At 36.6% G+C, this 17,446-nt stretch overlaps 1 protein-coding gene across 8 annotated transcripts in view; it reads right to left on the bottom strand.

Moving 5' to 3' along the window:
• Positions 1–17,446, bottom strand: part of CEP350 (centrosomal protein 350) — a 152,919-nt gene that overhangs the window by 96,257 nt on the left and 39,216 nt on the right. For all 8 annotated transcript variants that reach the window (XM_082701720.1, XM_082701722.1, XM_082701723.1 and 5 more), the window contains 6 exons: positions 14,534–14,647; positions 11,140–11,286; positions 9,166–9,824; positions 8,287–8,408; positions 2,775–3,832; positions 1,146–1,296 (listed from right to left, as the gene is read on the bottom strand). In XM_082701720.1, coding sequence (XP_082557846.1) covers positions 1,146–1,296; positions 2,775–3,832; positions 8,287–8,408; positions 9,166–9,824; positions 11,140–11,286; positions 14,534–14,647 — 2,251 coding nt within the window. The remainder of the gene's footprint in view (positions 1–1,145; positions 1,297–2,774; positions 3,833–8,286; positions 8,409–9,165; positions 9,825–11,139; positions 11,287–14,533; positions 14,648–17,446) is intronic.

Genomic DNA, 17,446 nt, shown 5'->3' with positions numbered 1-17,446 from the left:
AAAATATAATGCTGGAAACTGGAAAATATGGCCTCAACTTCCATTCAAATTCATCGTTTAATGTTAATGTTATAATTATTTTCCACCCAATAATATGTTCTTCAATCTAGAAATAAAATGCAATAAATCATCTTGATTGGTGATATTAAATCTTTGGAAATTTTGATTTAAAAATTTAATCTTTTCTTTAGAGTTCAAATGTTAAAACTATACTTTTCCCACTGTAACTTGAGTAACTTTTCGTAAGTTTAACCAGACAGAACTAATTTTCAAAAGATCACCCAATAATTTCATACAAATTATAATTTGTAATTTGTGAAGAAAATTATATTGAATGTGAGTAATAACAGATTACTTCATATGGTAACAAAATTTAGGGAGGAGATTCTCTCTAGCGAAGTCTGATTCACTTACTGTATGACTTTGTACAAGTAACATAACCTGGATGCTTCAGTTTCCTCTCTGAAGCAGGAACGGTAACAAAAATATTTAATGCAACAGGCTATGAGTAAATACAAGCAAAGTCCCCTTCAGTCCTCTCAGTGCCTTGTACATTTTGTCCAACAAATATTAATACTATAATACTGTTATTTTTCAAAGACTTGAAAAAGTTTAGATGTTCTCCCAATTAGGAAAAAAAAAATGCACTGATTTACTTGGGACCAAGGAGTCAAGGATCTATCGAGGTCATCCTCAATTCTATCATAGAAAACTATTACTTAATCTTATATTAGCATACCATGGGAGAGTTTCCCAATACCATCCTCTACCAGGGATTCACAGATTGACTTAAGAGTGTATAATCTGCTTATTGTGTGCCAGGCCGTGTTCTAAGTACTTTGTATTTCATTGAATATTCTTAACACTCTATGAGGCAGGTATAATTATTTTCCCCATTTAAAGAGAAGGAAACTGAAGCACAGGGAGTTAAGTAATATACCCAAAGACAAACAACTACTATCAGAAGAGCCAGGATTTAAAGCCAGACAGTCCGGATCCAGAGCTCATGTTTTTAATAAGCTCTATGCTATGCAGCCTCTACATGTATCTTTAAACAAACAAAACTGACTCATAGTCACACCACAGTTCTCATTTGTAAATTTTCCTCACTCCTTGGATTTTATCCCATGTCAACATATCCTTACTTAGGTTCGAGAGCCGATTTTCTTTCTGTCAAAGTCCCACTCCCTGGAGAGGAGACAAAATCATCTTCATACGAAACACTGCTTACAGGGGTTGTGATGGTATTTAAAGGCCGTGATGTTGAGATTCCTCTTTCCAACCTATCTTCAAACCCTGTCAAAAGTAGTCGTTGAAATGTCCTTAAAACAAAAATAAAAAGACTACAAGCAAAGCATTCCACAATATGCAGATTAACAACATGGATTTAGGAACATTTTAGTTGGCTTTTTTAATGCTTCTATTCAATCTATCTTTATATCTAACAATACATTTTTAACTTTTTATTAGGGAAATTTTCAAACATACAAGAAAGAAAAAATAGCATGATGAAACCAAGATATACACCACCTGGCTTTAACAATTATAAATACATGATCAATCTAGTTTCAAATAAATTTCCTATTCTCCACACTTCTCACTCCCCTCTCGGACTACTTTGAAGCAAATCCTAGATAACATATCATTTCAACTCAAAATATTTCAGTATAATTATAAAATCTTAATGAAAATCCAGTAAGATTTAAGAAAAAACACAATTCTTAAAAAAAGAAATGAGGATGTTGATTTAACAGCACTTTGCTTTCAACTTCTGCTTTTCAGGTTTTTTTAAACTTTAAAATTACCACCTATAGGAATAAGTGTAACAGGAGATCGATGGCATGGTTAGGTCTGCACAAGGTCAGAACAAAGTAGCTAAATACGAATCCTAGGAAAATGCACCGCCCAGATAAGCATAAAATGAACAGATGAAATCAATTCATTTATCAAGTAAGTTGTTCACTGTGCAGAATGAAAATAAAAAACCACAGGATACTAATAGCTGACTTAAGGCTCAGCCCCATTCTCCAACCTGGAAATCTTAAAGTTACGTTAGCATAAAATGGGTAAAACCCACCTAGACTAGGAAGAAAAGAGAAAGTGACTTGAAGGAATTACCATAGAAAAGGAAACCTGTGTTGCAGGATTTCAGAGATAAGAAAGAAACTTTAGAAGTCAGTTGTTTCATGATCCAAATACACGCAGCTACATTCCTGTTCAAAGTCTAATTTTTTTCAGATTTTTTTTTTTATTTAGTAATCTCTAAACCTAATGTGGGGTTCAAACTCACAACCCCAAGATCAAGAGCAAAGTCTATTTTTAAAATTAGTTTTGACAAGTACTAATAGTTTCCATATTAGGATGTTACTACAGTTGCCCCCTCTCAATTCTTGACATTATATTCCCAATGACTCACAATCACTGTATTAATATACTTATTTTCTATCTAAACACATAAAGATAGTCACAGAAAATCTAGCACACACTTGGTACAGACCAATCCTAACACCACAAATGAATTTCTCTAAAATTAGAACAAAATTTCTACAACTACCAATCAATTACTGGTTCATGACAATAACAACCAAAAAAATTTTAATGATGAAATTCCAATACTTTAGTTAAAGCTTACAGATAATTTAAATTGATAAATCTCTATTATCCTCATAAATGAACAAATAAAAATTTGTACTTTATTACCCTGTACACAATTATTAAATGATTTATTTTAAGATAACATACAAATAAGCACAAGGCTTACTTATTTTTCTCACCTTTTCCATACAACTGATACGACTTTGTAAAAATATTAATGACACTATGTGGACTTCCTTTTGCCAATTCTTCCCACGGTCCTTTGCTTTGTGTACCACCTATGTGCCCAAAAAGTGGCAAGAATTTTTCAGCTTCCTTCTGAAATTCTTTGATGGGTTCATAACCATTTCTTTCTCCAGCACAGAATTCCTTTTCCTTTAAGATTTCTGCTACCTTCAATGAGGGCTGTCCATCTTGGCCTCCCTCTTCTTCAGAGAGACTCCCCTCACTAAGAAGAGGCCCTTCACTGACTGAATCTATGCTAGAACCAAGAGACAATTTGGCTTTGTCTTGAGAAGCTTGCATATCAGAGCTAGAAGAGTCAGTCTGCCTCTTACACAACTGTGCCAGAAGCCCTTCTGGCTTGGGACCAGGGGATCTCATTCTGAATCTTGATATGGCACTATGAGGTCTTATCACTTCAGGAAGCTTTTTAAATTCACTCAGGTTGCCTACACCAGGAAGATCATCGTCAAAAGTTGCATGAGATACACAGGTTCCTATCATCTTTTGAATTCGGGCAGAGAAAACATCTTCAGGATCCTCTTTCACAGGTGGACTTACAGCCTTGGTCCACAGTCCCTCTTCTTGGGGTGTTTGCTGTACATCATACTCAGCGTTCCATACTGACCCATAGTTTATGTGAGCCCCAGCTAATTTCTTGGCTTCACTTTCAATCCTGCTGGACAGAGAAGCAGCTGTTGCTTTCAAGGCTTCAATACGATCCAGTTTACTCTTATACTGGCTGGCACTAGGTTTTAACAAGGCATCTGGATGAGCAGCTGGTGAGGTCAGATATGGTTGAGGTGTAAAAGTTAATGGCCCTGAGGCCATAGTATGATTCTTTCTGCTTGGTAAAATAGATTCAAAATCTTTATGCAAAATTCCTATATGCTCTAGACTCAAGAGATGGGAGAGTAAATTTCCGGCTGTTCCAACAAGAGGCTGTGGTTGAGGATTCTGGACTCGTGGGCTCAGTCTGTCAGGCTGCACCCATGTAGGTTCCATCAAGTCCCTTCTGGAAATGAAACTCATAGTATGTTAGTTAACACAGTAACTCATCATTAAGCCACCAGCTTTTTTAAACTTTTTTTTCCTTATAAGAGTAATGCACATTCACCACCGGAATAAAAAAGGACAGGTAAAGAGGATTAAAAAGATAGAGAGCACTCATAGCTAAACAACGAGGAAGCGGCACTACTAATATTTCCTTAGAATTATAACTTTCCAGAGATTTTTCTATGTGTGTGATGTGTTTTGGCATTGCTATTTTCATAAAAATGGAATGCTATCATGCAAACTGCTTTCTTCAACTAACACATATTTTTAAACTATTAATTAAAGAGAAGGCTTTAGGGACACCTGGGTGGCTCAGTTGGTTAAGCCGCTGCCTTCGGCTCAGGTCATGATCCCAGGGTCCTGGGATTGAGTCCCACATCAGGCTCCTTGCTCGGCAGGGAGCCTGCTTCTCTCGCTGCCTCTGCCTGCCTCTCTGCCTGCTTGTGTGTACTCTCTCTCTCTATCTCTGGCAAATAAATAAAATCTTAAAAAATAATAATAATAAAAATTAAAAAATAAAGAGAAGGCTTTATAACCTTTAAAACTCTGTGAACAAAATTCTTTACAACACTGGCTTTACCCATTTCTTTTAAAAATAATGTTATACAAGGGTGCCTGGTGGCTCAGTCAAGTTAACTGTCTGCCTTTGGCTCACGTCATGATCCCAGGGTCCTGGGTTCAAGACTGATATCCAACTTCCTACTCAGCAGTGAGCGTGCTTCTCCCTTTCTCTGTGCCCCTCTGCCCCCACTTGTGCTCTCTTGCTTGTGCTCACTTCCTCTCAGAAATCTTTTTGAAAAATTAAAATTAAAAAAACTTAAAATAATGCTCTATAAAAGAGAAATGTTTCAGATTGCTAAGATTGCTAAATACTAACATAAGCATCATATTCATTATTCCAATCTCAATTTAAAAAAATTAACAGGAGTGCCTGGGTTGCTCAGTAGGTTAAGCCTCTGCCTTCGGCTCAGGTCATGGTGTCAGGGTCCTGGGATCGAGCCCCACATTGGCCCACTGCTCAGCGGGGGAGCCTGCTTCTCCCTCTCTCTGCCTGCCCCTCTGCCTACTTGTGATCTCTTTCTGTTAAATAAATAAATAAATTAATAAATCTTTAAAAAAATAAAATAACAAATATCAATGAGTATCAATGCAAAATTATGAATACCAATTTTAAATATACAATACAGAGTAGGGTGTTCATAAAGTCTAAAAACAGAATAAAGACGTCCTAGATGGCATTATATAAATAACATGTTTCTAGACCATGGACACCCTATATATTAAGGGATATTATAAAAACATGAAAGGTCAATATTAACTATTAAGTAGATGCTTATTAAAAGACAACATGAGGGGCGCCTGGGTGGCTCAGTGGGTTAAAGCCTCTGCCTTTGGCTCAGGTCAAGATCTCGGGGTCCTGGGATCGAGCTCCACATCAGGCTCTCTGTTCAGGAGGGAGCCTGCTTTCCCTCAACTCTCTCTCTGCCAGTCTCTCTGCCTATTTGTGATCTCTGTCTGTCAAACAAATAAATAAATAATCTTTAAAGAAAAAAACCCAAAAAACATGAGATTCTGTCCTTGGTCTTGTCCATTATTTTTGGGTGATGACCTAAAGATATGCTTATCAAATCTGCAGATGACAGAAAGCTAGGAGGCATAGCTAACCTAAAAATTTATCAAATTATGATTCAAAGCGACTTGGACAGGCAGCAACCTTGACCAAACTAGTATGGGTAATGTGAAGTCTTACCAACTAAATTCAGAAGAATCACCTAGAGGAGGGTAACCAGAGTGATAAGAGAATTGGAAAGCACGTCAAGCAAGGTTTGGTTGGAAGTCATGCTATACAGTCTTTTGTTTTGAAGTGTTGCTAAGAAAATAGAATGAAGGAAGACTACAGCATGGACTCCATGCCACAAAATATAAAGTGTGAGGTTATTAGGGCTCAAACTAAGCTGCAGTAAAGGGAATATAAAAAGGAAGCTGTAAATATAAATGATATTGCTGAGTAAAAATTCAAGACCTTTAAATTCAAGTACTTAGAATGCCAATTATGTGCCAGGCACTATGTTGATACTAGAGGAACAGGGAAGACAAAAATCCAGTAAATCCAGTTAAGACTTAATCCTTAATCTTTTGTTTCTCAAAATCTAGCGGGCATAAGAGACTAATAGTTAAAATCAATGCCTTAAGTACTATATAAAGATATATAAAATTCAATAGAGTGTGTATAGAAAATAATAAACTCTGCTAGCCAAGGAAAGTGGTTTTTAAAATTTTTGTTTGTTTGACAGAGAGAGATCACAAGAGAGGTAAGCAGAGAGAGAGAGAGGAGGAAGCAGGCTCCCCGCTGAGCAGAGAGCCCGATGTGGGACCGATCCCAGGACCCTGAGATCATGACCCGAGCCGAAAGCAGCAGCCCAACCCACTGAGCCACCCAGGTGCCCAGGAAAGTGGTTTTTGAGCTAGATCTTCAGGTTCTTCAAGGTCAGATATGTAATTTAGAGCTTCTCAGGTAGCTAATGAAGAACATGGGTTATGAAGGGCAAGCATAAAGTAACTGAGATATGTTGGAACTACTAACAGAAATGGGGAACCTAAGAAATGAGTGGAGGGGAAAGCCGAGGCAATAGATTATATATCATAAATTAATTTGTTAGTAAAAAGAAAAGGAAAGGAACATGTGCAAGTTAACAGATCTGTTTTGCATTTGGTTTGTTTTTAAGACTGGATAACTTATTTAGAATTAGAAGAAAATTCAGAAAAGGGTAAAACAGAAGACAGGAAGCCACCAAAGTATGTCTGACAATAATAACGGGACTGAAATGAACTAGAGAGTACACCTACCAAAAGGTATTCAAATACCTAAAGGTATTCAAATTAAAAGAAAAAAATTTTTTTTAAGAATTGTACTTATTTGACAGACAGAGAGACACAGCAAGAGAGGGAACACAAGCAGAGGGAGTGGGGGAGAGAGAAGCAGGCGTCCCGCTGAGTAGAGAGCCCAATGCAGGGCTCGAACCCAGGACCCTGGGATCATGACCTGAGCAGAAGGCAGACGCCTAATGACTGAGCCACCCAGGTGCCCGTAAAAAAAAAATTTTTAAGTATATTTATGCTTGAAATTTGAAAGGTATTTACAACCTTAAATAAATCATATGAAACTTAGTAGAAGGCAGTGTGTAGACTGGTTAAAAGCACAGATTTCTGGAATTAGACTGCTTAAGTTCAAATCCTCCACCACTAATGTTTTGACCTTTGAGAAAGTTAAACTCTTGACCTCAATTGCCTCTTCTATAAAATGGGAATAACAAGAGTACCTAGCTCAAGGAATTACCAAAATTAAGTAAGAGAACATACACAAAGTACTTAGATAAGTGCCTGGAAACTAACAAGTACTCAATAAATGTTGGCTATTTTTATTAGTATGCTTATGCTTTGGGGGTGGTGTACTATGTGTATTAACCCCTAATTGGAAAGTGATTTGATTTTTATTTGTGTGTTCTCAAAAAGAGTTTTAAAAAGCTTTCTCTTCCCAAAATGGTTAAAGTATTTAAAACTGTATCATCTCATAATCACCTCAAATTCCACACACTGTTTACTTTTACTTCCCTGCAAACAATGTATTACAGCAAGAAAAATATTTTCTTAAGAAAACTTAAGGTAGGGGCGCCTGGATGGGTCAGTGGGTTAAAGCCTCTGCTTTCGGCTCGGGTCATGATCCCAGGGTCCTGGGACGGAGCCCCACATCGGGCTCTCTGCTCTGCAGGGAGCCTGCTTCCTCCTCTCTCTCTGTCTCCCTCTCTGCCTACTTGTGATCTCTGTCTGTCAAATAAATAAATAAAATCTTTAAAAAAAAAAAAAAGAAAAGAAAAAGAAAACTTAAGATAAAATAGTCCTTGATCAGCAATCTAGCCCTTGTTTCTAGCCTCTGTTCATATGTTCACACACATATCCAAATACAGCTTTCGAAAGGTACAATGATAATCTGGGAAGAGTCACATGAAGAAATTTTGATTAGTAACAGCTCCAACAATGCCTTTTGAAAATTATTCACAACAAATACTTGAAAATACTAATTTCACTGTGATTTATTCATCTAACACAGTTTTACTGTGAGTTTAGTCCAGAGAAAGCAAGAGTGCTTTCAACTCCCCTGGGAGGGCTGACGTTGACAGTGGAGAGAAAAGGACAGGTAGAAGCGGAGCAGCAGAACAGGGTACGCATGCATCTAGCTGTACGCCACGCTTCCGCGCCAGCAGAAGACACTGACCGGTTTCTGAATAAAGAAACGTTCTTTACGTTCTTGCTCACGTAAAAGGCCGGTCAACAACATTCACTGCGCATCCACCACTATACTAAATGTCATGGAACAAAAAGAACCTTAATCATCTTTCATTCTCTCCTTTTTACCTTGCAAGAGGTTGTGGAGGTTCTGACAGAGACATGTCACTACTGGAAGATGCACTTAGGGGACGTTCCTGTACTTTGTTTTCTTTGTCAGATTCTCCAGAAGGCTGATACCCTGGTCTGGTCTAGGAGAAAAGGACATCAAATTTACGTGACTCCTATCACAAAGCCATACTAAGGGACTACGTAACACAAACACTAAGTCACTTCAACTTTACAAAGATCACGAAATGTAGGGGCTTTTTCTCTTAAAATTGGTTCAAATTTAGTCAGTCTTAAGCAGCTACTACAATTAATAGCAAAATTACACCTGAAATCCAAGAAAGGCACCTAATACTAACTGCATAATTTCAAGTTTATAAGGCTCTTTTTAAACCTCAGTGTTTTCACCTAGAAATACTAGTAGCATTTACCTTCTCAGGATTATGAGGATTTACTGAACCTTTAGCTTATAATGCCTTTAAAACAGTCTGTGGTACACAGTACATATTCAACATTATTCTTAAAAACAACAGCAATCCTCATAAAATTATCATATACAGTAGGATATTCTCTAATTTCAGCACAGATCACAAAAAGAGGCTTTTATTAACATAATCTAACCTTCTGCTCAGTAATACAATAAAAACTAGGCAAGGACTTAATAGTAGTGATGAGAGGAACACAGAGTGGCAACAGTTACTCTAGGAAATGCTAACTGAGCACTTGTTTCCAAATGTGTTTATCCGATTACTCTCCAGATACAATAAATATCATGAAAAGGTCAACATTATTACAAGTTTGAGCATATGCCTGAATATTACGAATGACAGCAACGAAATGACAAATAAGTTTTTCCTCATCATGAACAAGTTCCTTTCGCATTCCGGGCACAACTATTACCTGTGTTTCCTGCGTAACGTGCGGATGAGGCGGCTCTTCGAGCAAGGTCTTTTCTAGTAGCAGTTTGGAGTAAGTATCCTGCAGTCGCCTAGTTACTGATGGCTCGGAAGGAGGCACGGTTTTTACTTTAGTAAAGGCTTCTTTCTGTTTCCGATAGAGCTCCTGTAATCGTTTGTTCTTCTGCTCGGTGGCCTCCTTTTGAGCCTTCTTCTCTTCATTTTGCTTCCTTTTCCTTTCCTCCTGCTGTCTAACAATGTACTGTCGTACTTCATCTGTGTCGTAGTGGCGCTTTTTGGAAATAACAGGGGGATCTTCATTAGCTGTTATTTTGTCAGGTTTTCTTTTTACGGGGCTGTGACTTCTAGGAGCTTGTACTGGGGCTGATGACTTCTGATTCTGTAACTCTCCTGTCTCTTGTCTTGCAGCCTGAACTGTAGAATCCAGCTGTAGGTCATCAAGAATTCCACGAATTTCAAGAGGTAAAAAATCCTTATTTAAGGCAGTATTTTCCTCCTGTTTATTATCTGGAAGAGATGGAGCTAACTTCTTTGTATTATTTTCAGACCGAGCTCTACTTCTCGAACGTTCTGAGTTTTGTGGAAGATGTCTATGTGAAACATCCAATCTGGGATCAGATTCTGCTCTTCCAATATGACCCCCTGTAAAGAATGAACTGTTAGCGATGTATTAAAATCCTATATTCAATCCTAAGATTTATCATAGTGAGAGAAAAAATCAGACAATTTCACTTTATCTTAAACTCAAATTTACATATCCTATGAAATTGTTTAAAGAATATTATAGAAGGAAAGAGAAAACAGCTTTTTAGAAGAGAATAATTTCAACCTTTAAAAAGGACTATACATACTTGGCATTTTAAAAAGGGATTTTAACTATTTCTGAAACAAAGATAGCCCTTATTGCTGTCGTGAATATTTAACTATTAATAGAGAGTTACTATTTCTCTCCCATGCAAATATTTAATGTCACTATCTCTCTCCATCCCTAAACCCCTAAAACAGGTGTTTAAAAACCCACAATGTTATGCTGCCACAACTCTCCAATAAATAACAGAAAGGAAATTAAATATATAGAAAAGTAATCATTTTATAATCTAAATGTCTGCTGATAAGACTTAATTTTAAACTGAGAATGGGTGTGAGTTTATTTACAAGATAGAGGAGAGTGAAGAAGAGTAAATGCAAAGCATATATTGACTTCTATATATACCTAATTATAGTTGTAATTGCATTTCTTACTGAATCCATTCTTAGGAGCTCAAATTAATTGAAGCAAATTTTATTACTGGAAAGGAAAGCTGGCCTATAGGTATTTGTATTTCATTTCCCAAAATTAGTGTTCATGAAAAAAGTAACGAGTTATTTCAAAGAACATTTAAGATACTTCAAAAAGAGAAAAGCAATGCACTTGAGGGTCAAACCAAAGAGTTGTAGACCCTAGATCAAATTTTGCCACCCACTTAATGTATATACTCTTGAGAAAGATCATTTCTCTCTTGGGGCCTGTTTCCTAATCTGTCAAACAGAAAAACCCAATATTGTGAATGTATACCTATGTTGGTGTATACAGGGATAAGACAGATTGGACTTAATTCCCTTAAGGTCTCTAAAAGTCTAAGAAAATCTAATTAAATGATGCTTTTCTATTCCCATGGCAGCTAAATGTAATTAATATAACAAACAGAACTCTTAATAAAAGTCACCGTAACATCTATATACGGAAATTATCGATAGACGAGCCCAAAAGAACATTTCTTCTTTTGTAAGCTACATCCACAATTATAAACCAAATTCTTAACCGACTGAGCCACTCAGGTATCCCTTATAAACCAAATTCTTAAAGCATTCTTAAAAAGACTACTTTCACCTCCTCTAAGAATTTACACAAGCAATTTTTAATTGCTCTTCTCAACAATTTTAATTATTGAAACAATTTAATAATTTAATTACTCACCAGATTTAGCAGTTCTTTCTCTTCCGCTTCTGTCACTTGATGCTGTTCTTCGCTCTTTTTGCTCCACTCTGGGTGCAGGCCCCAGGATCTTCTTTACTAGTTTTTGTCCATCTCGCCAAGAGGATGTACTTATCAGACGACTGCTACCTAAAAAAAGACATATACATAGTGGGTTGAATTTAAAACTTCAAAATTATCTCTAACAAATTTATCTCTAACAAATTTATCTAGTCAACCATACAGGTTTTGTAATTCATTTTATGCTTATCTTAAGCCAAAGTTAAATGGTTTACAATCTAATTTTTAACACAATGTCCTGAAAATCAAGTATCCGTTTGTTTAAATCTTGATTTATCCACACATCTCAAATAAGTGTGAAATGCTTTTAAAGTTTAAATACCAAATATTAACAACTCCCAAAGCCTCAAGTAGAGCACTGAATCCAACAATTTGGGCACAGAACCAAAGTATGTCTTAACTGTAGTAAGGGTTTGGTTTACCAACTGTACCATTTTACAGAGTAAAATGCATGTTTGCTTAATGAACAAATGACTTAATCTAAGCATTCGAAAGAAATGTGTAACAGTTAACAGTGACAACCTTTGAAGAACATAGTATTACAGGGAATTTTACATTATATTTTATAGATACATACCAGAACTACATATTACCTTTTTATACATAGAACAATGATACTCAAAAAGCAAGTATCATCATTTTAAATTGCCCTCTTTATAAAAGTTCATAAAAATAAAACTATGGTCCAATAAATATAGCTGTTGACTAAGAGAGAAACTTTTCACTTATTACTTCCAGATTGTAAAAAAATTAAAATTAGACCATCATACTCCAACACAAGTGGAGTACTGTGTGGTTACTTTAAATTAAAATTTCCCTAAGAAATTAGAAAAATGTTCTTGTGGTAAGATGCTAAGAGAAAAAGATAAAATGTTATGACTATTAACAATTATGATCACCTATTATGATTTTAAAACTACTTAAGGAAATAACAAAATACTAGTACTTTAAGTGAGGATTGTGGTTTTCTCTGTTTTTTTTTCTATTTTTCAAGCTTTCTATGATGCTGTTTTATTGTATTTATAACAAAAGACATCCTATTTAGAGTTATTTTAAAAAGGCTTCAATTTGCGCACCTGGGTGGCTCAGTCTGTTAAGCATCTGCCTTCAGCTCAGGCTCCCTGCTCAGCAGGGAGTTTTCTTCCTCTCCCTCTCCCCACCACTCACTCCCTGCTTGTGTGCTCTCCCTCTCACCCTCTCAAATAAATAAAATCTTTTTTTAAAAAAACAAAAAGGCTTCAATTTAAAAGTTTAAGTTGAAAGTACAGTTCTAAGGAAAATATCCCATATAAACAAACATGAATCACAAATCTGTGTGTGCTATTTACTTTGGTTTTGCACCTTGTTATTAACCTTAAATGATCTATTTAAAATATTTAAAGGGCTTTAAGTCTATTACTGAATCTATTTATAAGAAACTATATGTTCTTAAGCAAAATGAGAGAACAGGCTTCTCTTCGATTTCAGCTTAAATTTTCAGAATCGAAAGCAAGCAACCATGAAAATACTGGGTAGTTATTTATAAATGCTGGCTTCTGTATATGCTGTGTGATTATTTCTAAATCCTGGCTTTCTGGAATAGTCTCATGCAGTCATTGGTAGAAAAAGAGGACTTTCAGTATAGATAAGCTATTAATACAATTTTAGAACACTTAATGACTCTCAGTCTCTCAGTTACTGCACAGTGCATACATGGGAATTAGCCTACCACAAAACTGGATAAAATAATACAAGATCACTATTTATAAATTACAGCGGTCTCAATACTTCGTTTCAAACTATGCCCCTGGCAAGAATATCAAATAATACATGACAAATATCACTTTGTCATATTTTTTCATGTAAAAACTAGTTTATATTCCAATAATTCATGTTCTTATAAAATTTTATTTTGGGGGGCGCCTGATTGGCTCAGTCCCTTAAGCATCTGCCTTTGGTTCAGGTCATGATCACAGGGTCTTGGGATCAAGTCCGCGTTAGGCTCCCTGCTCAGCAAGGAGTCTGCTTTTCTCTCTCCCTGCTTTGCCGCTCCTCCCAGCTTGTGCTCTCTCCCTCTCTCTCTCAAATGAATAAATAGAATCTTTCTAAAAAAAATTTTTTTTTAATTTTTTATCTGTATGTCATTCTGACATCTAGAGTTAACAATGAGTGTCACAAAATATGTTATTTGACATTCCAAAGATTAGCCTATGATCAGAAAAACAAGTGCCTGGTTAAAAACAAGTGTCCCATCACTTCTGCTCTGTGTTCCCATAAGACCTTGTGAAGTCACTGTGATACATTTATCACATTTCATTATACATGTATTTACTGTTTTCCTGACAAGACTGTAAGTTCCAAGAAGGCAGGCGCCACGTGTATGCTGCTTAGTACTCTATGGCCCAAGCTTAGTATAGCACAATGCTTCACATACAGCAAGTGCTCACTAATATCTGCATGATGAATGAATGTAAGAATCACTGATTCTGAATGTCTCCAAAATGAAAGTGACAAATTCTGAACTTCTACCACTCTCTCAGCCCAAATTACCCACTAACATGAATCAGACAGCTAAATAACCCTTTTCAGGATAAGCAGAAATAATAATTATTATTAATGGAATCATACCTAACATCTGAGTGCTTACTATGTGTCAAATACTGAGTTCCTTTAGGTATTAACTATTTTAGTTTTCACAACAACCCTGTGAGAGAAGTACTACTGCTTTCCCATTTTACAGAGTGGGGAACCAAGGGACAATAAAATTCACTAACTCACCAAAGGAATAAAGCTAGATAAGACAGGACTAGGCTCTAAATTCAGGCAACCTGAACTGGGCCTGGAGTGTTAATCACTATAAAACTAAAGAATTCTCTTTTTCCCTGTCCTAATCTATTTAGAGTCTGGCCTGACCACTACTGGTGTGGGCTGCCATGCTTTTCTTCTGCAACATTTATTATCTTATGAGAATAAGTGAAGGGACTTAGTGACAGTTATAAGCAATCCCTTTATATATAAAAGTTCACTCAATAAAAATCATTATCTTTATTCTAGTTAATTTCTATTAAAAATAATGATACAAAAATGGGGGCAAGAGATGTGTTCAGTATTACGGTGAACATAAGGTTTCATGAAAAGTTATCAAACTAACATTCTAACTATGTACATCTTATTCTAGGTCAGTTACACCTCAATAAAACACATATACGAAATAATGATACATAAAATGTACTGAATTTTTCTATGTGCCATTTGGTTAACAAGCAATTATTTCCATATAGGATGCCATTTCAGTATTGTGTAATTTTAGGGTGGACATGATATTGAGAAAACTAACCTGTTTTGCCTTCTGGACTTGATAACTGTGTTACCTTTTGGACTTTTCGTACTGGCTTAACCACTTTCTTCTCTTTACTTTTTTCAGCAGGTTTCTCTTTCATAGAGATATCATCTGAAAAGCAGAAATACTTACTGTAAATACTTTAATGATTTCTACCCACCCACTCATCCTCTCCCCAGTAGAAAAAATCAGTATAAAGTATATGATTCAGGTAGGGAGGAAGAAAACCTTCGCTGAGGCTATTTCTGTGACCCATAAGCTACCAATGCCAACTCCTTAAATGGAAGGGTCTAAAGATTACCACTACCCTTACTACTAGGTTCTAATTCTTTATTTTTTGTTTTTCATTTTTGTTTTGTCTTGTTTTATTTTCAGAAAACCCTTGAGAAATTTACCTTACTTTCATGACCTGGAAGAAGCTATAAAAGTAATGCTTTCCAAGCCAGGGTCATATCATTTATACTCTCACAGGTGAGCACTTTCACAGATTTCTATTTCACTTAAAAACTCCTATGCAGGGGCACCTGGGTGGCTCAGTGGTTTAAAATCTCTGCCTTTGGCTTGGGTCATGGTCTCGGGGTCCCGGGATTGAGCCCTGCGTCGGGCTCTCTGCTCAGCAGGGAGCCTGTTTCCCCCCTTCCTCTCTGCCTGCCTCTCTGCCTACCTGGGATCTCTGTCAAATAAATAAAAATAAAAATCTTTAATTAAAAAAAAAATCCTATGTAACTAAGATATTCATGAACTTCTAGAATAAAACTTTATAAAATGCTCAATGTAATATTCCCAAATAATGCCAAAGTATTTCACATAGAAATTACTGGTCACTGATTTTTTAAATTCCAACCTAGGGGAAGAGACTAGCTATACATATAAACTTTAAAATCAACCACAATTACAGATTTGAAGAACTGTAAACTTAAAATACATATAGAGTTCTGCATTCTGGGCCAAGTGGAAGTGTGAGTAAAAGCCCTAAAGCAGGTGCATATCTGAGAAACAGCAAGCTGGCCAGAGTGAGTAAAATGAACAAAGAGAAAAGTAGAAAGAACTAGAGTCCAAGACATAATTGAGGGCCAGATTGTGTTGGGCTTTACAAGTCATCCTAAGAACTTCAGGTTTTACCTAAGAATGAGATTAAGAGGTTTTTTGGAAGTTTGGGGGCAACAGAGTCATATGATCTAAGTTAAATTGTAACAATGTTCCTCTAGCAGCTATGATGAGAACAGATGAATTAGGACAAGGAAAAGCAGAAGACCAGTGAGAAGCCTACTGCAATAATCACACAAGAGACTCATGGTGGCTTAGACCTAGGGAGTAGTAACAGAGGTGGGGAAAGTCATTATATTTTTAAATATATTTCAATAATGTGAAATATAAGGTGTGTGAAAAATATGGGAGTCAAGGATAACTCAAGATTTTGGTCCTATCCCCCTGACACTAATACATTATATGTTAACTAACTGAATTCAACTTTAAAAAAAGATTTGGGGCCTAAACAAATAGAAAGATAGGATGAAGGGACTATCAGAGAAGTAGGTTTAAGAAGTATATCATGACCCCATTTAGTTAGTTAGCTCCATTTTAAATAAAGTTTGAGAAACCCATTATACAACCAAAGGGAGATAGGAGTTAGCAGCTGGATACAACTGAGTTCAGAGAACTCTAGCCTAGAGACATATATTTAAGAATCATTGACAACAGGGGCACCTGGGTGGTTCAGTGGGTTAAGCCTCTGCCTTCAGCTCAGGTCATGATCCCAGGGTCCTGGGATACAGTCCCACATTGGGCTCTCTACTCAGCAGGAAGACTGCTTCCCTTTCTCTATGCCTGCCTCTCTGCCTACTTGTGATCCCTGTATGTCAAATAAATATATAAAATCTTAAAAAAAAATCATCGACAACAGAAAATATTTAAAGCCCCTGAGACTAGATGAGCTTGCCTACTGTGTATGTAAATAAGTAGCAGTAGTAGAAGGAGAAGTAGGAGAAAAAAGAAAAAAAAGAAAGACAGAGTGAGGAAGAGAAAAGAAAAGAAAAAAAAGAGGACAGTTCCAAATCCAAATACTGAGACCAAGGCGTGGCTATGATTAGCTATTAGGGAGTTGATTTGGGGGGCTGAAAAGCAGCACTCAGACTCAGAAGGAAAACCAAACATTTAAGGTATCCTAGATGTCAAGTAAAAAGTTTCAAGAAAGAAATGACTGATCATGTCTAATGCTGCAGGGAGATCAAGAGGCAACTGAGAATTGAACACTGGATTAGCAATGCAGAAGTCACTGATGACCCTAAAATTAGCAGTCAACAGAGAAGCTGTAACAAAGACCCAATAGAAAGGATTCAAGAGTGAAAGGGAGGAAAAAACCTGGAAACAATGAGTATAAAGCAAATTTTGGAAGTTGTGCTGTAAACAGGAGAGAAATGCAATAACTAAAGAGAGCAGGGCCAAAACAGGGGTTCTTTTATGATGGCTGAGATAACAGCATGTTATCAAACAGTGTGTTGATGGGCATGACCTTGTAGAGAAGGAAAACTTGATGATGTAAAAGGAAATAAGGACAAAGCAATGTCCTTAAATACACAAGAGTAAATGGAATCTAAAACACAAGTAGATGGGTCAATCCCAGCCAAAAGAACAGAGAGAGTGCAACCACCATGAGAGAGAAGGTAGTCTTTTTTTTTTTTAAAGCTGGTTCCACGCCCAGCATGGAGCCCAAAGTGGGTCTCAAACACACGACTCGGAGCTCATGACCTGAGCCAGATCAAGAGTCGGACACTTAACTGGCTGAGCCACCCAAGCACCCGAGAAGGCAGTCTTAATAGACCTCTTGAAGAATTCCTTGATGTACGTCATTCTAGTGGTCTGTAAAGATACTGACCTAAGAACGTACACTGTTATTTTCCCTACCTTACA

The sequence above is a fragment of the Mustela nivalis genome (assembly GCF_964662115.1).
Source record: "Mustela nivalis genome assembly, chromosome: 16".
Classification (NCBI taxonomy): domain Eukaryota; kingdom Metazoa; phylum Chordata; class Mammalia; order Carnivora; family Mustelidae; genus Mustela; species Mustela nivalis.
The sequence above is the reverse complement of the archived record's forward strand: the minus strand, read 5'-3'. Positions and strand labels throughout refer to the sequence as shown.